Source organism: Sorex fumeus, unplaced genomic scaffold (genome assembly GCF_029834395.1).
Source record: "Sorex fumeus unplaced genomic scaffold, SorFum_2.1 ptg000002l, whole genome shotgun sequence".
Taxonomy (NCBI): domain Eukaryota; kingdom Metazoa; phylum Chordata; class Mammalia; order Eulipotyphla; family Soricidae; genus Sorex; species Sorex fumeus.
In genome coordinates this window covers 55,933,923-55,957,430 of record NW_026606059.1, presented here as the reverse complement: position 1 = coordinate 55,957,430, position 23,508 = coordinate 55,933,923, and the positions used below count along the sequence as shown (strand labels likewise).

The 23,508-nt window shown below is 40.9% G+C and overlaps 1 protein-coding gene across 2 annotated transcripts in view; it reads left to right on the top strand.

Annotated features, from left to right (window-relative positions):
- The window catches only part of NSMCE2 (NSE2 (MMS21) homolog, SMC5-SMC6 complex SUMO ligase), a 302,562-nt gene that overhangs the window by 175,890 nt on the left and 103,164 nt on the right, over nucleotides 1-23,508 (top strand). Inside the window, exon 5 of one of the 2 annotated variants that reach the window (XM_056110551.1) lies at nucleotides 9,098-9,181. The exons of the other annotated variant lie outside the window; for it this stretch is intronic. Within the exon in view, the coding sequence (XP_055966526.1) occupies nucleotides 9,098-9,181 (84 nt within the window). The remainder of the gene's footprint in view (nucleotides 1-9,097; nucleotides 9,182-23,508) is intronic. 2 annotated transcript variants of the gene reach the window in all.

Genomic DNA, 23,508 nt, shown 5'->3' with positions numbered 1-23,508 from the left:
TAAATAATTCAAAATCAGGCAGGGGTACAGTGTTTCCCTTGCATGAACTGATCCCAGTTCAATTGTCAGAATGCACCTCCATCCCACCCACCCAGTACTGTCAGGAGAAACCCCTGAGCACAGAGCCTGTCTATGGCCTCAAAACTCAAAATGAAAAATTAATTTAAAATTAAACACATAGTGAATCCAAAGTGTTTCTGGCAGTTTTCACTGCTGTTGCTCTCTCAGGCTAAGAGATGTCATGTATAGAAAAAGTTAAGATTGTAGTTTAATGACCTGTTCAGATTTCCAAAGAAATCATCTCAATATTTCTAAACATTCCATAGAATATTTAAATATGTTAAACCTTAGCGTGTTTCCAAAGAGATTCATCTCAGGATCAGATATCTTTACAAGTGACTGACTTATGGTTTTCAACATTCTCAAAGGAACATTCTCAGTTCCTTCTGGTTAACCCTTCGTTACTGACTTAACACCTATAAAGCTGAACGCAGACTATTTTCAGTTTACTAAGGTCCTAAATTATATGGTGAATTGCAAAAATGCTGATAGGTTTTTTTTTTTTTGGTTTGGTTTGATTTTTAATTACGAACTAAATGTTTCCATCCTTCGGGCAACAAAAAGTATGTACCATTGACATTTGAAAGAAGATTCCCTTTAGGGAAGTAAGGATGAGAAACACCTGTAGTTTTTTCAGTTCTCCTGAAACGAAATGAACTTTCTTCCCTAGATCTGGTTTCCAAGTGTTCTTGATAAATATTTATCAAATGCATATGGAATAGCACTACTGTTGGTAAGCTGATCAGATGTGAGAAAGCACCTTTTCTTTGTCATGACTAAATGGATCAAACTCATCACAAATAGTGAGTCAGAAGGTCAGGTCTGCAAAATGAGTCTTAGGTGCAAAGGGGCAAAATGGATTCTTAAAATAGGGATCTAAAATTGAAGCTACTCCTGTTGGAAGGAATAGGGAGGTGCAGTCCACTAGGTCCCTCTCCGGGTCTTGCCCATCTCTCTTTGACAGCAGAGGGCAGTAGCATGAACCGGGAGTGCTTCACTGAGCCAGATCCCCAGACCTCTGGACCCAGCGCTTTCCCTCGCCTGCATGGCGAGTCTGGCTGAGGAAAAGCACCGTTTTCAGACCCAGAGGGAGAAGATTAAAGCATCAGACAAGATCGCAATATAGTCTTGTGGTTTATTAAAATGGAAAAAAAATCACGATGTCTGGTTTTATATTGAACACATGGGCTCTTTCTTTTTTTTTTCTTCTGTTTTGTTTGGGGGGCACATACAAGGCAAACACTCTACCCACTGGACTATCTTTCTGACCCCATGCACTCTTGATTTTTGATGCGTTTGCTATGAAGAATAGTTGACAGAAGAAATACTTAGGACTATTAGTCATGGAATAAGCCTTAGAGTCTCAGGATGTTTATAGTGGCTTTACAGGTAGCAGCAGGGTGAGTCAGTAGCCAGGAAATGGTTGTCCACCTAGTGAAAATTTGGTCAGTATGAGTGAGTGATGGCTGACACACTTCCAGAAAGCAACTGGTTCCCAGAATCACTATCAAGCTCACAGTCCAGTTGCTGCTTTAGAGTTAGCCAGCACAGAATACCACAATCATTGCAAGAGCACGGTGATTCACTTTGAGACCTTGTTCTGGTCCTACCACTTGCATATCAAGAAGTGCTCATAGACCTACCTCTTTAAAGCCATTTCTCTCTCCCTGGAGCCCAGGTTTCGTTTCCTTTGGTGTTGCCACATAACTCTGACCCTACCCTAGCCCTTTCCCACACTGTAGGTCGCGGCCCTCTAGTGAAGGTTCTGACAGCATTTCATTTAGAAAGAAGAGCTGCTGAATAGACTGGATCGGAAAAGACCTTAGTGTGTGCCATGCATGGGAAGGGTATTGTGTCCTAAACACAGGTTTCAATTAAACAGGTACTTGTGAAACTGAGCTGTTGTGCAAATTATATTTCTTGTTGCAGGTCATGGGGGGTGGGAGGAAAGAAGCTGTGCTGTAACGTGAGAGACAGCATTGTGGAATTATCAGTTTATGAATCTCTTCCCACTGCTAAGGTATGTGCCTCTTTGAAAGAAGGAATCATATTCTGTCTCTTAATTTCTTTTGTTTGGTTGGTTGCTTTTTTGGCCACCCCCGATGGTACTCAGAGTTAACTCTAAGCACTGCACTCAGGGATCACTCCTGGTGGGGCTCAAGGGACCATATGCCACATGCAAGGCAAGTGCCCTATCCACTGTCTTATCACTCCGGCCCCTCTGGCTCTTAATTTCTACAAACAAGGGCAGATTGGCCTGACACACTTTAAGTATTTGGTAAGTGTTTGTGAAATGAATGACTGAGTAAATGGGTGAATGAAGGAATGAAATAAGTCACATAACATCTCTGTACCTTCTATTTCTTCACTTGTTAAATGTTACCCACCAGATCTAACAGCAGTGCTGTGAAAATAAGTTGAGATAATGGAAGTGAAAATGCTTTGTGTAAACACTATGCACTAAGAAGGATCATTGTCTGGCATAATTTTTGTTATTGTTGTTGGGCAAATAAGTCTCAGGAACTCTTGAAATCTTAACTCAGTGTTCCAAGGATGACATATTTATTGCAGTACTATTAATAGCACTGTGGCATCCCCTTTTAGGTATAGAGTTCAGAATTGAAAATTTGGTATGTGCCTTTTTAAAAGCCTTTTATTGTGGAGCATTTCTGTGTACAGAGTCAGCATAGTAGAAGATGTGCTTCTCTGTGTCCATTCATTCATACCTTCAGCAAACAGCTCTAGTCAATGTGGTTTCATCTCTGTCTCTCCCTCCCATATTGCTGTGAAGTAAAGGTGTATTTTTCTCCTCTTCTTTCTTCTTTCTCTTCCCTCATTTCCCTCTCCTTATTACCTCTGTAGAAATATTCTTGGAATCCTTTTAAATATCTTCACAACTACCAAGAAAGAGAGGTTGGTTAGACCAAGGTACTGATGTGTGAGTGAGTTGTTCTGACAGGAACTAGCAGGTAAACAAGATACTTCATTTCCCAAGATTTTCATATGATGGTGACCAACTGTATTGCTCAACAGTGATCACATTCCAAAGTCGTAACTAGTTCTGGAAGTTTAATTGCACAATTACCTGCCTCTGTCATCTTCTAAGAGATGTGGCCTTCCAGAAAAATAGGGAGTCCTGAAGGACTCTCTTAAGCTTTTTGAATTTTTGAATTTTTCACGTAACATTACTCAAACTTTTGACCATTAGATAAACAATAAAGAACATCCAGGCTAAACTCTGGAATACTGTAAAGCTATAACTCTGCTGTAACTTAAATGAATTTTTAAAGTATAATAAAGAACCATTTCGGTTCTAAGTTTTTAATGATGCTTTCTTGATAGTCATAGTTTTGTGATTGAGGCCTTAGTATGAAATATGTCCAAGATATTTCATTCTGTTTTCTTTTGGTTGATTATTTTTCTTCCATAAAGTCAAATGTGAGTTGTTGTTGTTGTTGTTGTTGTTTTTGTTTTTTAATTTAATTTTTTTTTCTTTTTGGGTCACACCTGGCAATTCACAGGGGTTACTCCTGGCTTTGCACTCAGGAAGTACTCCTGGTGGTGCTCAAGGGACCATATGGGATGCCGGGAATTGAACCCGGGTCGGCCGCGTGCATAGCAAATGCCTTACCCACTGTACTCTAGCTCCAGCCCCTGTTTTCATTTCATTTTTTTCTTTTTTTTGGTTACACCCGGAGATGCACAGGGGCTATTTCTGGCTCTGTACTCAGGAATACACATCCAGTGGTACACAGGGGCTACTCCTGGCGGTGCTCGGGGGACCATATGAGATGCTGGCAATCGAACCCAGGTCAGCTCTGTGCAAGGCAAACACCCTACCTGCTGTGCTATCACTCCAGCCCCACCTGTTTTTAATTTTTAAGAGGATAACTATTCTAAATTTTGCCTTCTGCAACAATGATTTTGCATGTCTTGGATTTAAATTTTCTTGAAAATTTTCATTTGTTTGGAGCAATACCTAGCAGTACACAGTGCCTTCTCCTTGCTTGGTTATCAGTTGCTCCTGGTGGTACTTGGGAATCTTAGTGGTGTCGGAATTAGGATCCAGCACTCCAGCATGCAAAGCATGCACTGTAGTCCCTTAAGTCCTGCATGTGTGCTGTGTGTGCACATGTGCACATGTATGTGTGTGTGTGTGTGTGTGTGTGTGTGTTTTGCAGGGGATTGTCCTCAGGAGCTCACACCCTCTCCCACTGAGTCACTTCCCTGACTGATCTTGAAGTTTCGTTTGCTTGCGGCCACATCCAGTGGTACACAGGGGCTACTAATGCTCTGTGCTCAGGACCTTTTTAAATGGAAATTTTTCTCAAAATTTTAAAACCCACTCCCCACAAACTTTTTCTGTATAAAATGAATAAAAATATACCTTTATTTAAAATATTGCAGGGACCAGGGAGATAGCTTAAAGACTGGAAGCCTTTGTTCTTTCTCTAGTCTGTTGCCCCTCAAAACTAAAACATTAAAAATAAACCATAAAACATTAAAAATAAACCATTCTTATTAGTATATGAAGGGTGTGTCCCTTCAGAGTTAAGGACTAACAGAGAGATAGGTGAGGTGAAACTCAAATGGTAAGATATTATAACTCCAGGAAGTGTTGGGAACCTATTTTGGTTTCTGTCAGTAACATCACAGTTCTACTAGAATCTTCTGTCAGTGATCTAGATCTTTCTGTGGGTGTGGTGTGGAGGGAGTGGACCACACTTGACAGTGCTCACTATTCCCGGCTCTGTGCTCAGGAGTGACCCCAGGCAGTGTTCAGGGGACTATATGAGGTGCCTGGGATCAAGCCAAGGTTGACAACACATTAGACAAGTTCTCTCTCTGGCCTGGAAATCTAGATCTTTATTGATTATTCATTTAGGGAAGTCTCTGGCCTTTATCTTTCTCATGTGACCAGTCCCACTCTTTCTCAACAGATATCTAGACTATAATAGCAGTTGTGAAGAAAGGAGCTGATGCATTTTGCCATGACATTTTGTGTTTTTAATTCTTACAACAGTCCCAAGAAGTAGGACAGTTATCTGCATGTTTCAGATTGTGAAAATTGGGCAAGCTCTTTCAAGTCTCCTGCTGTTGACGACCTTCCTGGCTCTGCCCCGTTCTTTCCCCATCATGGACTCTCTACAGAGAATCTCCCTGAAATGTAACTTTTTTTTCGCATAACTTGCTTATTAGGAAGACCTTATTGATGTGACCATTGATCTTTATGGATTTCTAAAGATTTTTCACATTTGATATCATTGTACATGATTCTTCCATGCAGCTACTTTGTCTTAATCCTTCCTTGCAGAGTAGCTTACAATGACTTCTGTTTCCCAGCAAACCAGTTATGAACACAAAGTTCTAGGACAGTCCACTCTTTCTTGGTGGCCCTGCTCCATCCATTTAATCCTCTCATGAGATGAAACTTGACTTACTGCTAGCCAGGGGAACTTCCCATGCTTCTCTTCAATCATCATTCTTCAGTTCTGGGCTGTGTGTACTCAGAACACAGCTCCTACCCACCTCTCTGCCTGCCCCACCACCCCCAACTTTTATTCTCTGCTTTAAGCTTTGCGTGTCCTACAGGGCCTAACTGTGTCTTCGGCGCCTTAAAAATTTGGCTTCCTATATAAAAGAAAAAAAATTAATAAAATTATGAAAAAAAAGTAAGGTGGAGTTCCTGCCCAATTCAATCAGCTAATCGGTGGCTGAATAACTAGCAGTATTCCTATATTAAAAAAAATTGGCTTCCTGTTTAATTTTCCTTCTATATATAGTTTTTTTAATTATTGGATATGCTTGCTCCTTTGATAGTTTTCCTCCTGACTAAAAGTAGCATTTGCTTTATATAAAAGTATTACATAGGCTATTTGGGTGGGAGGTTATATGTGTATTTGGGCCACACCCAGTAGTGCTCAGGGGCTACTCCTGGCCCATGGCTTGGGAGTTACTCCAGTATTACTGAGGATAGAATTGGCAGTGCTGGAGGTGGAACCTGGTCCCTTGTTTGCAGGCTAAGCAAGCACCTTTATTCACTTCCTCAAACTATATAAGATGTGTGACAGTGACAAGAGCGGCCCTGCCATCCCATTCCCAGTGTGAGAAGTAACCATTGTCTTGTGCCTTTCCCATCCTATACTTGTTCATAAACAAGAATACTCACTGACATGTATCCACATGCATACACGCACATACCTATTTACACAAGTGGGAGATAGATACAGATCTATGGTATACACATCTACCATCGTTCTGCTTTCTCTCTCACCTCACAGTAGATCTTGGAAATCTTTACGTGTCGGTGAATACAAGTGGTTTCCTCTAAACATATTTCTTTATTGCCTCAACTTGTTTCCTGTCAATTGTTTTGTGCATGTAGAGCTTGTCTTTCTTCACAAAATGAAACTGGGAACTCCCCAAGGGCAGGAAAAATGGTATCTTCATTTTCTTTTCCGCTTTTGTCCTTCGTTTACTTAGGGCATGCCTCACTCTTTGTGCTGTGTGGTCAAAGCTGATTGCTTCTCATACCCTCCAAGGAGCTGGGAGCCAGTAGGGAGAGTTTCCTTTTACGTGTCCTTTATAACATGGAAAGAAATTGAGAAGTGACACATGTAATTTCTGGAGAAAACAGTCATTTAGGCTATTAGAATAGTAGCCTAAATGACTCTTGCTGCAAATAATTGAAACTGTTTCTACATAAAAGAAAATATCCTCAGAGCAGCTCAGAGCTCGAAGAAGGTAAGAGAAAGCCAGAGTTCAGAGAGGCCCTGAGAACTGAGACTTTCTGTCGTGAAATATTTGCCAATCTAGGCACATTTGAATTTTGCTTGCCTCCAGTAATAAAGTCATACAAAAAAGATAGGAAATGATTTATATAAAATCCAGCGTAATGATTTTAGAGGGTAGATGAAGGACTTTCTGGGAGTATTCAGAGCTTTCTACTTAAAACTTAGTGATAGCTTTGTGAAGTATGTTTACCAAACTAAGCGTTGACTCCTTTCCAATCTACATGTTTTAATTTACAGCAAAGGAATATTAGACAACTTATAAAGCCGTATATATGTAGTATAATCCCACATGTGAGTGTTAATAAAACGGTGTGCAAGAGTTACATAAATGGAATGTAATATATCAATGTTATATGTTGATATTTTAGTTACATAAATTCTTATCCATATCTATATATCAATATGTATATGAGGCAGAAGTTTATTTATATATGCATATGCTTTGTTTATGTAGGAAAGATCTGGAAGATTATCAGACTATTGAGGACAGCCTTGAGGGATAGAGTAGGAACGGGGAAGTAGGTTTGGAACTTATATTTTCATTCCACTGTCATGGCTTTTTGAAGCTAATTATTATTTAGTATTTTTAAAAAGCAGGTCTTCAAAAACAGGTATAACGCCTCTCTCTGCATAGTTACAAAAGCAGCCCCTTCTCCTGGCATCTTTTGCCATTTGTCACTGACCTTTATCTTTTTTCTTTTTTTAAAGAAATGTACTTGTCACTGTTTTTTCATTTTCTTTCTATTTTAAAGAAACACATCTTGCTTCTTTGGTAGACGATAAGCTTTTAAAGACATCAAAACTGTGTCACATTTCTCTTTATAGCTCTTGTACTGGGGAAATCCTGGTATAGTAGAGGCTTTGCAAATTCTTGTGCAGCACAAATGAAGAAATGTACCTCTGCAGTCAGCAGAAATGCTAAAGAGCATTTCCTTTCAGGCTCTTGGGTTTTGAATATTATTATGTACCTGGAGCAGCAGTGGGCATGAACTTGGCACAATGAATGCGGGTTGATTTGAATTTGACCAGCACTTTGTGGAACCTGTAGGCAAAGGTGGAGCCCACCTTATGGTGCCCCTCTTGATCCCAGAAAGCAGAAAAATGAAAATACACTGTGCAAATCAAATCAGGAAATGAACCTAATAGATTAAAGCCAAGAGAGACCATCTGCCCTTGAGTCATAAAGACTGCTTGGGCAGTTGATTCGAATATTACCTAATCGAGGATGTTGTCATCCTGAAAATATACAAACATACATACAAATAATAATATATTTTATATATGTGTGTGTATATAAGACACACATGTATATATACACATACATATATATGTGTGTGTGGTATACATATATGTATATATATAAAGGTCTCCATCAAAAGAGCAATATTGCTGTGGAGACCAGAGCAGAAAAGAAAGGTTGTTGATGTCATTGTTATGGCCCTTAACAAAGCATATTCTGACCAGTAGCACCTGCCAGGATGACTCAGGCACGCACGTTACCTGACAGGTACTAGCTCTATGCCTAGCTCAGAGCCTCCTGCCATTGGAGGTGGAATGCAGGTCCTTCCCTCCACTTGCTCTGCTTCCATGCTCATCGAGCTTCCTTCCTGTAATTTGCCTTCTCAGAAAGAGAATTCCCATTGAGACTTTTTCAGACATTTTGTTGTTCACTGCAGATAATAAAGTTTCCTTTTTTGTTTTTTTGTTGTGTGTGCTTGTTTTGTTTTGTATTTTTGAGACATCAGTGTCTTGTGAGTTTTATTAGCATGTGTCAGCATTCCTGGGTCAAGTCACTGAGATGAGGTATCAGAGTCTGCAAGGCCCATTGAGGTGAATAGTCCCTTGTGGGCCTCCGTTGGCTCAGACTTCTGCTTTTCCCAGGTGATCCCCGCCCTTGTCATCATGTTCCATGCTGCTTTTCCACATTACACTTCACCAGAGCAGTTCTTGCCAAAAGGAATATTTAAGAACATCTTAGTCATGGACACATTTCAGTTAGTCTCTGAGGATGTTACCTTAGTGACTGTAGTCCCTTTTTCCGGTGAGTATAATTTGGCTTTGCCAGTTTCACCCTGGAATGAAAGAATATGTATATAGTTGACGTATCATGCGTACCTCCAACAACTCATTTTCTGTTCTGAACTCTCTGCCTCCTCTGCCTCACTCCCAATTCTCATTTTTTGTGCCCACATTAACCTTGGTCTCATCTTCAGTGCCCGTCCTAACCCAGATCTCTCTTGCAGCAGTGAAACCTAAGGAAGACGACGGCCCCAGTGAGTTCGTCAAGATTAAGGATAAGGATGCAAGTAGAGCAGGCAGTGAACGAGGTTATAGACTTTCATTTTTTCTTCTGTTCCCATCTCTCTTTCTCTCTCTTCTCAAAACAGTCCCAGCAGAACATGAGAGGGGTTCTAATCCTGTACACTGTTTTGGAGAAAAATAAAAGCACAGCTTCTCAGTAACCTGTTCAGCTGATCTATGACCAGAACAGAGCTTAAACAAGACTCCAATAAATCACAAGCAGTTTCATTAGCATCTCCTCTTGGCAAAAGTGACTACCAAGAGTAGACTGCTGAGCAGGACTCATTCCAGCTGTAAGGTGAATTCCGGGAATGTATTTAAATGGAAGATTGCATCAAGTAGACACACGATCTGGTGGAGGGTGGATGAAAACAGTGATTTCCCCCATTCCTCAGCAATCCCCTAGCCCCTTCCACCTTCTCTTTCACATAGGTTAACTGGTCCCTAAGTTAAAATTCAATATAAATTAATTTATCAGGTATCTCTCCAGAGCAATCCTCAATTGTCGCTCTCTTTTACGATATTATATTGGGGAGAGAGTAGCAAGGCAATTAACTCATATAGTACAGCACATGGCTAGCATGTGTGTGGCTCTTAGTTCCATTCCTGGCACCAAGGGTTCCCTTAGTACCACCAGGTGTGGCTCTGGTCACTGCCCCAGTACCATTCACTGAAACCTCTTTTTTAAAAAAAGGAAGAAAAGGAAGAAAGTCTTTACCCTATCTCTTATAAAAGAAACTAATGTATCATGTTAATGTGTTAGGACCTCAAAATTTTAAGCTAAGATTAGTAAATACCAAAATACGAAGACAGGCTGGAGAGGTACCTCAGAGGGCTGGTGCACACACTTCGCAAGCTGGACCCCCAGGTTTGATCCCCTCCACACGATTGCCCCCAAGCACTGCCTAGAGTTGCCCCTCAAGCCCCCTCAAGCACTGCCAGGTGTGGACTCACCCCACCCCACTCACCCCTACCCCAAAAGTATTAAAATAAATTTATAAAGAAAATTCTGAAGTCTGATTTTGTTTACATACTCATTTCTTAAAACCTTATTTGGACAATCACAAATACATTCATTTGTACATTGGGATTCTCCAGCAAAAAAAAAGATGCCATCAGATTATTAGTCCTTGGAGTAATGTCATGAGGCTTTCACCCCTGTCTGTCTCTGCAGGGCTATTCTTTTGAATTGCTGTGAGGTAATTGCCCATCACATTGCTCTACAGTTGGCTTAGCAGCTATCAGAATTATGGAGCCCCACCTCCACCCCACAGTTATGTAGGTGCTGAGATAGCGGGCAGTGAAGTCTTTCTGCCTTTGGGCCAGATTTCATTGTCCCTTGCCTCTCATTTCTTCTGTGTGAAAGATGATGCTGATATATCACAGGTCCAGTTTCCATGCCCACGTCAGGAATGCTTCACTGTCACGGTCCTTTGGAATATAAGGGCTGTACCCACATAGTGGGGTGTCACGATAGTGAAGGTTAGGCCAGCAGCCCCAAAACACTACAGATTCAGCCTGTCGCTGCTGCTGAAATCTTTTCCCTAAGTTGTTATAATATAAAAGTTAGTGTTTTTCTAAAGCATAATGGATGCATAGTATTTCATGCAGCTTTGGAGAAATTAACAGAGAGGAAAGAAAAATTTCCATTTCTTTCCTTCGTTAAGTGTTTAATGGGAGAGGATACTCATGACATTTTAAAAACTAAACTGCTTTCAATACTCATATATAAATAAAGGCCCTCCCGTTGATCGTCGATTTGCTCGAGCGGGGCCAGTTACGTCTCCATTGGAGACCTTGTTGTTACTGTGTCTGGCATATCGAATACTCTCGGTAGCTTGCCGGGCTCTCCGAGAGGGGCGGAGGAATCGAACTTGGGTCGGCCATGTTGGCCGCTTGTAAGGCAAACGCCCTACCCACTGTTTTGAACTCGTATTTTCTTATTTTTCTAAAATGCAAGTAGGAAAATACATAACTTGTGCTGTAATTGGGCAAAAGGAATAGAGTGAGAGAAAAATCATCCCCATCCCAGGTTCAATCCCCAGCACTGCCTGTAGCCCCTCAGCTCTGTCAGGAGTAAGCCTGGGGGCACCGATGGGTGTGCCACCCATCCCCCCAAAGGGGTAGCGAACAGTGGTAATGAAGAAGGAACGTTTGACCTACTCTTCTCGCTCACTTACCTTCTTATAAGCCAGGTCGTGTCTGCCTTTTTCTTTTTCTCCTTCCTTCTCTTGAAGGTCGGAGTCCAAACAGAGATTCACTGTAAGACCTGAAATGGCAACGAGACCGGTGGAACAGGCCGTCCTCAAGTCAGCAGCCTGGTGGCCAGCTGCAGTTTGCAACAGTCCCAGTCATGCAGATATCTTCCAACACTGGCATTCTTTGTAATGAACACAGCCTTTTGCACACTGGCGATGTGAGGCCATTGTCTAAAATGGCAGCACCGATAGAAGTTTCTTTTCTCTGTTTTGCATCTGTGAATTCTTTTGCATCATTTGTCCTTCTTTAGTCCCCCTGCAGTCCTCTAGCACTCAATTCTTGTCCTTTCTCCATCAGAAGTTTCACAGAGATTTGAAATCATATCAGTTCCTATATAGGGCTGGAGCGATAGCACAGCAGTAGGGCATTTGCCTTGCACGCAGCCAACATGGCCCACCCGAATTCGATTCCTCCGCCCCTCTCGGAGAGCCCGGCAAGCTACCGAGAGTATCTTGCCCGCACGGCAGAGGGCAGAGCCTGGCAAGCTCCCCGTGACATATTCGATATGCCAAACACACAACAACAAAGTCTCCAATGGAGACGTTACTGGGCCTGCTCAAGCAAATCGATGAACAACGGGAGGGCCTTTACCTTTACCTTTACCTATCAGTTTCTATGGGTCTGTATTGTGTCTATGTCTCCATTTTTAATTTTGTTGGTTTGTAATGCACTTTATTAGAATTCTAACCAGATAAACTCCAAGAGTAATGCTTCTCCAGTTTTGGTGATGATTGGTTCTTTAGATGGTCTGAAAGTCACCCTCAAAAATGTCTATAGAGGGTGGAGAGATAGTTCAGTGGGTAGGGCACTTACCTGCAGTAGACCCAAATGCAATACCTACCACTCAGTGTGGCCCCCAGAGCACTTCCAGGTGTGGCCCCAAAATAAAAGCAAACAAGCAAACAGAAAGAATGTCACTATATTAAACGTTGGCTATAATTTTATGGTATGCCTATCCTCTTAGCAACTATTTATGGCTACCAGCTGGGTTTGGAAACCCTCCTGTGATGAATTTCCATGGTCACTGGTAATACTTGAGCATGTGTTTCCTCATCAGATACTAATTGAGTACTGTGTGCAACAACTGTGCAGGGCACTAAGATTGAGTGTAAGGTCAGTGGCCACTCATTCAAACCTGCCAGAGAGCTGAGGAGACCATGAGGAAGCAGACAATAATAGACTCCATGCCATAGAAGGGGAATTTCAGGGTACTTGGAAGAGGATGTAAGATGAACATTCATTTGGTAGTGTGGATGTTATGCAATCCTTTCTGTCATAGCTGTGTTGTTGTTTTATCGTGTAGAATGGATGCTATAAATAAAATTAAAGAATAATAGATGTGTTTGTTATGTTGACAAATTTGTAAAAGGATCTTTTTTTAAAAAAATTTTTTTTGATTGAATCACCATGAGATACACAATTACAAAGTTGTTCATGGTTGAGTCCCAATCATACAGTGTTCTAACACCCATCCCTTCACCAATGTGCCTTTTCGGCCAACAGTGTCCCCAGTTTTCCTTGCGCTCACCCCCACTCCATCGTCACAGCCTGCCTCTATGACAGACACTTTTCCCCCTTCTCTTTTGCTTTTTTTCTTATTTTCCTTTTAGGCACTGTAGTTTGCAATACTGTTACAGAAAATTGTATATCATTTTACCTCATTTCTCAGTTTTTGTCCAGAGTGATCTTTTCTAACTATCATTGTCATAGTGGTCCCTTCTCTGTCCTAACTGTCCTCCTCTTCGCACCCGCCTCCCTTCCCTTCCACTTTGTAGCAAGCTTCCTACACGAGTCCTCTTGACCCTTCTGTCCATGTCTCCGGGTATTATTTGCATTCTGTGTTATTTAAAAGGATCTTTAGTGGAAATCATCTGCCTCACAGGCATTGGGAGGGGTGGGAACAGGGGTATATTGGGGTTCTTGGTGGTGGAAAATGATTACCGGTGAAGAGAGAGGTGTTTGATCATTGTATGATCAAGACTTAAACCTGAAAGCTTAGTAACTTTTCCCACAGTGATTCAATAAATAAATATAAGAAGAAAAATAAATAAAATTATGGAAAAAAAAGTAAGGTGGAGTTCATGCCCAATTCAGTCAACTTGTCAGTGGCTAAATAAGTAGCAGTACTCCTACATAAAAAAATCAAAATAAAATAAAAGGATCTTTAGTTGCAGGATGAGAAAGAATTGCTCTGAATCGAGAAATCTGACTGTCTCATGGAGAATGGTTTGGGGGAAACAAGATTACAGGACTGGAAGTCCTTTTTAACTGAGGGAGAATGAATTGAGGAGATTTTAAATTAGAAACCACAAGCATTAGGAACTCTTTATCCTTAAAGGATGTCTTTATCCTAAGGTGAATTTTTGTCATGCTGCTGTGTATCAGACCTGGTGGGGAACTGGAGAGACAGCATCTGTATCCTCAGGTCATGGGGTGATGACATCCAGGCTTTCGAAGTGGATGCTCACTAGATGATGATGCCAGAGAGGGGATAGACACGTGTCTTCCACTGAAGGGTCTCTGGGCAGGGAAGTACTCCTTGAAGCCAGAAGACCCCTTCCTGAAATTTCAGATGCCACTATAGTTGAGGATCACTGTGCCTGTTGAGTTTCATATGCGCAGTACTTGTGGAGGGAATTGAGAACTAAGATGCACTAGAGACAGGAAGTAGAAGCACTTTCCCAGGAGAGAATGAGAAGATACTAAATGAGAGGACAGACGAGCTGAGGACTGGATAGCTGAGGACTATCCCATCTCTGGCATCATCATCTAGTGAGCATCCACTTCAAAATCATGGAGAATGTAAAGGAACCTGGTGCGGAAGCTGGAAGTGTGAAGTGTCAAAGAGCTCACTGTATCCCATTAAAAAAATGAAACATTTGAAATTGATGAAAATTTTACTCTTTCAATCATGTCCTCATTAAGGCAAAGTATTTCAAAAGTGAGCAGACTAGTAGTATCCAGATAATATGGGGGTGGAGTAGGGTGGAGTGAGGAAGATGTTATCCTCAGGAAAGTATATATTTGTGTTTAGATTTGTGTTTAGTTACCTGGCAGCACTATATGCAAAATGCCCTTGGACCTCCACGTAAGCATTTGAAGACAGGAGATTTGACCAAATTTCACAGCCGCCTTGAGACTAAGCATCCTGAGACCTACTAGAGCCAACCAAGTATTAGTGGGAATCAAGAACCACATAAGGATAAGAAATTGTAAGATCTGGTTACACTGCCCTCTTTGCCAGCATGAGGCCACAAATGCACCCCCTTATGCTACCCACTCACTCCAGACTCCATCCTGGCAGCTCTGTTCTCAGTGATCCCCAGTGCTGCAAAGAGGTTTGGTTTTTTGGGTGTGTGTTTTGTTGTTGTTTTTTTTTTCTTTTGGGTTGCACTACAGCCAGGTCTGTGGTGCACACCAGAACCAAAGTATGTGTGAGTCCCACAACCAAGAGTGTGCCCCTGCCCCCAGCACTGCAGCCAGAATGTGCTGTGGCCTGAGCATCGTACTTAAGGAGTGTGAGCCATAGTGAGTGTGCAACCCTCCATTCTTGCACCAGCAACAACAGGGAGGGGATAAGGGAAAGATAGTAATGATGCAGAACATCTTTAGGTGAATAGAATTAATTGTGAGGAAGTTTTATTTTATATTGTGGTAAGCGATGATGATTCTATCTCACTAGAAAGTACAGATTTGGACATATATCTGTAAATTTCTGTCAGATGTTAAGAAAATAATATTTTCTGTACTAATCTCAAAACATGGAAAGGTACAAAAATTCATCCATTTTCTTTATAAATTTCAGATAGCTAAAACTGAATTCTGGTTTTAGTTTTGTTTTTGTTTGTTTGTTTGTTTGTTTGTTTCGCTTTTTGGTTCAGACCAAAAAGCTCAGGAGCTTGACACAGCTCTCCAGCTTGACTGAAGACTAAGTAATGCTAAGTGTTCACTCAGGGTGGCAAGTCCTTTTCTGCCATTTATCCTATGAGCAAGCAATTTCTTTTTTTCTTATTGCTTGATTGAGCTTCTGTGATTTATAATACTGTTATTGACAGTTTCACATGAACATAAATGAGCCAAATGGTTTCTTTGGTGATCCCACAGTGAACCAAATAACCGAGCCTCTTTCTCTTTATATGAAGCATAAGTTTTATTGAGGGAACATTGTAATGAGTGCATAGAATTGTAACAAGTGCATGGACAGTGTTGATATATAATGTTCAAACCAGTGAGAAAAGGTTGCTTTATTCAGTAGAAATCTCTTGAGCAACTGCCTAATATTTTACAATCTAAAATTTTTGCTTTACATTCAAGTGTATATCAGGAGGCCAGAGCGATATGACAGGAATAAAAGTACTTGCCTTATGTAAGCCCAGTGCTGGTTCCAATCCTCACACTGCATAGGTTCCTAAGCACCACCAGGAGTGATCCCTGAGCACTCAGCCAGGAATAAGCCCAGAATTATTGTAACTGGCTGTGGTCCCTTCACCCCAAAAGCTATTTGCTTTGTATGCAGCTGACCTGATTTTGGTACCTGATGCTATGCTCCTGAGCACACTAGAAGCAATCCCTAAGCACAGAACCAAGAGTAAACCCTAAACACAGCTCCTTGTGGGCTCTGCTCCCCTCAGCAACCCTCACCCCCACTATATCTCAGGGACCCAGTGGTAGTGCTTATCTCTCAGGTGTGAGGCAGCAAGTTTGATCTTGGCACCATGTCATTTGTTCTGTGATCTCTGTGGCATGGCCATTTGGGACCCCCAAAATCCCAACCAAATGTTTTTGGCACATCACAGCCAAATGTGTGTTACCCCATCCTCCCCAGCAACAACAAAGTAATACCTCTATTCCTGTAAATAAATAATGCATCCAAGAGTGATAGAAGATTCAGTGTAAAATTTAATTCCAAGCTGAAGGATACCATTGCATTGTTTCTGGGACAATAAGGGTAAAAGTGATGTCTTCAAACATTCAACAAAGAATAATATGCTTGAAAGATGTACTGGAAGATTTTATATACAAATAAGTGCAAGCTTGGCCAGATAGACTGCTCAGTGGTCTGAGCACAGGCTTTGCCTGTGGGGACCCATATTTGAACGCGAGCATCCCATGATCCCCTGGGCACCATCAGGAGAGTCCTCTGAGCACAGAGCCAGAAGTGGCCTCTGAGCACCTGTGAGGTGTGACCCTCAAACTTCCCCAAAATACAAACAACTGAAGTTTCAACCCCACATTATATGAGATGTTCAGTTTTTACAGATGAAGTCCAGCTGTCCTTACAAATAAGACTTGATGAGCATTTTTCAGGTGTTCCCAATGTCTTAGATACTGTTCTGATACATTGCATGTGTTGCCTCCTGTAGTGTTCAAAACTATTATCTGAAGTAGGTGCAGATAATAGTTTACATATTTCATAGGTCAGCAGGGCCAGAATTCAAACCCAGGCGTGGCCAGGGTCCTCTTTTTTGAATCTTCATGCTGTCCCAAGTCTGTCTTTGTTTTCTGACTTTAGCACTCTCAAAAAACAACATCCAGAAGATGATTTTGGCAGAGAGGAATTTAACTTAATCTGTCTGAAGAGGCCGTTTGGATGGTGTTTCCCAGCTCCCAGCTGAAAATGTGTCGGGAGCTTGTAAGGACCCTTTTCTCATCCCCATCCAGTCTTGGCCAGAAGATCTTTGAGGACAGTGTTTCAGAAGTCAGGTTTTCATCAGTTGCCAATAACTTGCAGAAAATTACTTTGAAGATTTCTGGAGTAAGAGATTTCCTTGTTTATGGTAAAAACAAATGAGTAGACTTAGAATAGCTCTCATTTCAACAACACACATTTGCAAGGCTGGATTTTTATGACTTTTTTTTTAATTGAATCACTGAGAGATACAGCTACAAAGTTGTTCATGATTCAGTTTCAGGCATGCAGTGTTCCAACACCCATCCTTTCTCCAGTGTATATTTCCTTCCACCGATGCCCCCAGTTTCCCTCTCTCTACCTGGCACCTGGCTGGATTTGATGTTTGTGAAAACAAAGAAAGCCCCTGTGATCAGTTTGGTCCATACTAACATGGAGCACTCTTCCCCACAGCACTTAGATTCAAAGGCAGAAGGTCTGTTGAACAAGAATACCTGGAGCATACATTGTGTTTAAGCAATCTGCACCTCCATCTGTCATTGTTTTAAAATTTTAGGTTTGGTATATGTGGATTTTTAATTGAAACTTTGAAGACAATCGGAAAGTGTTTTTTAATTTATTGAAAGATTGCTGGACTTTGAAAAACATTGAGATTCACTTTCCTGTTCAAGCTTATTGGGGCAGAAATACAAAACTGCTTGCAGTGTATTTTTTTGAAAATTGTATGCCCTTCTACATGTCCCAGATTTTTCTGGAAAGAATTAAGTAGCAGTTATAGTTTCATGATCATGTAATGTGCAGATTTTTTCCCTTCCCATATTTTCTGTTTATAAAATAAATGTAGTGTATAGCTATTGATATGGTTTCTGCAAAAGAAGACCATTATTTGCTTATATCAAATGAATATTACTTAACTAAAAATATCCCATTTTGACTTGCTTTGCTTTCATCCTCATGAATTCAGGCATGTCAAATTGTCCTGGTCACACTTTGTTCTGGTTCACATTGATTTTGTCATGTCTCTTCCAGCCATTTTAGTTTTTATATTTCAACACAGTCTGAATCCTGGCAAATAGTTGCTGATAACATTAATAATCACCCACACACATCATACATGTATTACAATAAAAAAGTATACAAAATATCACATTTTTAATAAAATATCACATTTTATTAGAATTTTTTATTAAACATACCTGTGATGTGCCAAATGACAAATAATCTAAATAATAGGTAACTGTATTTCCTTTGAGGGTGAGACCACATATGATTTAAGTTTTTGTTTATATGTATTTCCAATTTTTTTTTATTAGTGAAACACCATGAGGTACAGTTATAGACTTACAAATTTTTATGCTTGGGTTTCAGTTATACAATGATCAAGTACCCATCCCTCCACCAGCGCCCATCCTCTACCACCGCGGGTCCCAGCATGCCTCCCACCCCCCATTCCCCCCCATCCCACCCTGCCTCTGTGGCAGGGCATTCCCTTTTGTTCTCTCTTATTGGGTGTTGTGGTTTGCAAAAGAGGCACTGGGTGACAATCATGTTTGGTCTATAGTCTACAGTCCACTTTCGGCATGCTTCTCCCATCCTGGGAGGATCCTCCCAACACCCTTTATTTGGTGTTCCCTTCCCTGTCTGAGCTTCCTTTTCCCCTAGCACATGTGGCTGGCCTCCAAGTCATGGAGCAAAATTCCTGATGCTAATCTTGACCACTCCTGGGTGTTAGTCTCCCATTTTGTTACTTTATATTCCCCAGATGAATGCAATCTTTCTGTGTCTATCCTGTTCTTTCTAACTCATTTCGCTTAACATGATACTTTCCATGTAGTACCACTTATATGTAAATTTCATGACTTCATCTTTTCTAACAGCTACATAGTACTCCATTGTGTAAATGTACCAGAGTTTCTTTAACCAGTCATCTGTTCTTGGGCACTCAGTTTTTTTCCAGATTCTGGCTATTGTAAAGAGTGCTACATGTATTTCCAATTTTTTTATCATAAAAATTCATTTTCATTATAAGAGTTAGATAGGCACTTGATCGTTGTATAACTGAAACCCAAGCACAAAATTTGTAAACCTATAACTGTACCTCATGGTTTTTCACTAATAAAAAAAGAAAAAAAAAGAGTTAGATAGTAAATGGTAGGATAAAGTAGGCAAATGTCAGTAGTTGTTTTATCTGCCATCCATGTCCACTGGAAAGTGTAATAAAGGAGGAAGGAGAAATAGGCAAACAATACCGTTTTCAGTAGTAACCAAATGTATTCTGCAGAGAAATGAACTTAAGAAATATATAGACGTACAATTTAAAATTTTCTGAGGTACTTGAAGCAATGGAAAATGATTATCACTGACCTCAATAGCAAGGCAGGGGTATTTTAAGTGGGAGAGACTTAAATATGTTTAAAATCTTGTGCAAAATAAGAGAATAAAAACATGAAGATTAAACAGGCTTCACAGTGGGGGAGAAGTTATTTCATAGAACCAGTAGCATTTGGCACCTATAGTTTCAGAGCTTAAGTAAAAGATAGGACACAGAGATCACTTCCAAATCTTCAACTTAAGTTGCTGGGCAGAAGGGAACCTCATTAACTAAAATTAACAACCATTTTTTTTAGGGTCTGTTACGTATCAGACACTGTGATAGTTGTGTTCACAGATTAGCTCCTTAACTCTTTACCCCTATATGAAAGTTATCCTTATTAAGCCCACATTGTAGATAAAGCAGCTGCGTTTTTTAACAGCGGTAGATGAGTCCTCCAAGGACAGATAGGGACTAAGTGTCAGAGCTGAGATTTGAATTTAAGCTTGTAGTCTGAAGTCTTTTATTCCAGCAGCACATGGCATTATTCCTTTACCACAAGATACAGACCCCAGGCAAAGCATGCTTAAGGTTGGGGCCATAAGTCTTGATATTTTTACATATTGAGTCTATAAGATTGACATACTATCTGTTTGGAAACACACCATTAGAAATAAGTTCTGGAGTTCTGGAGAAAGCAGTCATCTAAAAATATCCTTATCGGGAGATGGGTGAAACTTAGCAAACAGATAAGATTACCCTGGGGAAGAAGTAGTCAGCAAAAAGGAATGAATTCTGGGAAAGCTACTTTTAAGAAGCAAGAAAAGGGAAGCTAAGGTTGTGGGGACCAGAGAGCTAGTGCACACAGCCAACCCGGGTTCAATCCCCAGCACCCTGGATGGTCCTCTAATCAATGCCAAAAAATGGTTCCTGGGTGCAGAGCCAGAACTAAGCCCTGAGAACCACTGGGTGTGTAACAGAAAAAAAAAAAGGTGCTAATGTATGAGATTTGGAAGGATTTAGCTAGGGTGAATAGGCAGACCAAAAAATTAAGCAGTTTAAGCAGTTTAAGCAAGTTGAATAGGCAGACCAAAAAGTACAAAACTAACATTGCAGAAGAGTAGGGCCAAAGTACTTATTCTTACCTACCAACTGCTGTTGGGTGAGTTGCTGCCTCCTAAAACTTAGCTTTGACTACCTATAAAATATGACTTAACAAGTAATCCCGGCTCCTTCAAATTGTTGTGAAGAGTAAAGGGAACATTAGAGGTAACTATTAGATGTGAAGTCCTTAGTACCTTGCCTGCTGAGTGGTGAGCCTGCTCAGTGGACCACAGCCTATTTTCTGGAGTGCCATTTCATATTGCAAAGAAGTGACTGCCCTTCCCCTGGTGCCCAGGGGACTGTTTTGTCGATAAACAAAACTCAGTCATAGCTAAAAATGGAGAAACATGTTGGTAGCTTATGTGAGCTCCATGTTCCCTTGTCTTGGAGAATGTTCAGCTCCAGGAGAGCATTTGGATTAGTAGGAGTAGCTAGATGCTGGACCTCTTAGTGCCCAGACCAAGGCCTTGTTTATAATTGATGCTGAACAAAGTACTAAATGGTGACCATTAACCCCAGGGGCAAGCTTTTCTTTTGCCTTAAATAAAAAAGATCCAGTCTTGGTGATGGGTGTTTGGGGGTTCCTAGTTTGTCTCAGATTGATTTCATGGAGATTTGCTTTATTTGCTTTCCTCTATCTCTGATCGTTTCAGGGGATTATATGGTTTCTCAGCGATTTTACTGGGTGGGAAGAAGAAGACGCTGTGTAAATTTGAGTATGAAGAGCAGACAGTATTCTAAGTGTGCTTTGGTTTGCCTTCTATACCATTATCCTCTATACCTTTAATGTGGAATTGAGAGATTAGTGTTGAATCTTCTTCCAAGAAGATTAATTTAAGATGAAGTCATATAGGCAGTCTGATTTACAAGATAATTATATTCAGAAAATGTGATTTTCACTTCAAGAAATCCCTTTGGGGAAAATTGGTTTTACTTTCTTGTATGGGTTAGCAATATTTTCTTTTTCTCTTTGTAGTCAGTCTTTGTAAATTCTGTAAGATTATTCAGTGTTTTTGAAACTCTTCAGAAAGCCTAGAGAAGATTAGGTATTTTCCGGTTTCCTTAAGCTTGTATTTCTATCATTATAGTGAGGTATTTCTGATTCCCCCCAAAAAAATGAATTTTTTTTTCAGTCAGAATTTTAGTCAAGCTTTTCAGGGTTAGGTTTGTGATTTGATCCTTAGTAATATCAAATTTTTATATTTCCTTTTACTTCCACTTGATCACTTGACATCCCATTACTCATTGATTTGCTCGAGCGGGCAACCAGTAACGTCTCCATTTGTCCCTGTCACGTGCTAGTGTAGCCCAGTGGCATCTGCTTGCTCCAGGAACACGAAGAACCTCAAACCGATCATTCAGGGTCTTGATGAAGAAGTCTGACCAACAAGTATGACCAACTCGTAGGTGGACGGCCACGCGATCTTTTGACTTCCAGTGGAATCCAGTCGGTAACAGCTCTAGTCCAGCGTTCATCTCCAAATTGCATTATGTGTGTAGCCCATCTGATTTTCATGCCTTGGCAAACGAGACATTCCCCCTGATTGTCAATCGTCAACAGAGGTTGGAACTCTGGATTCCTTATCTCACTTGAGTGAAGCATGATACTCCAAGCATAGCTCTTTCGATTCCTCTTTGGGAGACCTGAATAGCGTTCTCATCCTGTTTTCGTAAGGCCCAGGTCTCTGGGCATATGTTAACGCAGGAAGAACGGTGGAATCAATGAGATGTGCTGGGAGCTGGAGGTTCTTCATCCTCTTAGCTATTTCTTCAATGCTCTTGAAGGCATTCCAAGCTGCTCTCTTCCTCCTGCGCAACTCAGGTGCCAGGTCATTCATCATGTTGACTTCTTGAACTAGGTACACAACTGTTGCATTCAGAGATGTTCATTCCATTGAGAGTGAATGGAACATAAGGAACATAAGACCGTTTCTCATAAACACTGTTTTCATGAGATTCAGCTGCAGTCAGACCTTTTCACACTCACCGTGGAATTCTGCCAGCATTTGTGTTGCTTGGCTAATGTTTGTTGTATTAGAACGATGTCATCAGTGAAGCGGCGGTGGTATAGATGCTGACCGTCTATCTTCACTCCCATTCCTTCCCATTCCAGTCATTGCATGACGTTCTCGAGGCTGGCACTGAAGAGTTTCAGTGAAATAGTGTCACCCTGCCAAACCCCTCTCTTTACATCAATGATCACTTCCTTTTACTTTAATGCATTTAATGCATTTAATAGTTTAAATTTAAATACCTCCATTGTTCACATTTGAGTTTTGTATTTGACTATATGTAATAACTAAGTCTTAAGCATTCTTCCATTTTTGTATTTGAGTTATTGGTATGCCACAAAACATTTTACTATGACATATACCTCAGATATTTGACTTACAAAGTTAGATATAAATGGTATCCAATTTGCAAGAGTAAATAGTGCCACCCTTTAAAAGTGGGACTGGAGTAATAAGTCAGTGAGTATGGCTTTTGCTTTGGACACAGCTAACCAGGGTTGATTCCCAGCATCCCATATGGTCCCGGGGAACTGCCACGAGTGATTCTTTTTTTTTTTTTATTGAATCACAGTGAGATAGACCCTTACAAAGCCGTTTATGATTGAATTTCAGTTATACAGTATTGCAGTGCCCATCCCTCCACCAGTGTACATTTCCCAGTACTGGTGTCCCCAGGTTCCCTCCCATCACCCCCCACCCCCTGCCTGCTTCATGGCAGTCACTTCTCTCTCTCTCTCTCTCTCTCTCTCTCTCTCTCTCTCTCTCTCTCTCTCCCCCCCCCCCCCATTCTCTCTCTCTCTTCCCCCTCCCTCTCTCTCTCTTTCTTTCCTATTCTCCCCCCTTTCCCCCCTCCCCTTCTCCTTTTGGGCATTGTGGTTTGCAATATTGATACTGAAAGGTTACCAAGAATATACCTTACCTACTTTTAACCCTCACATCTTGTCTAGCATGATCATCCCCAGCTATTGTTGTCATACTGGTCTGTTCGCTATTTTACCTACCCTCACACACTTGTGGTTAGTTCCAATCATTGCCCAG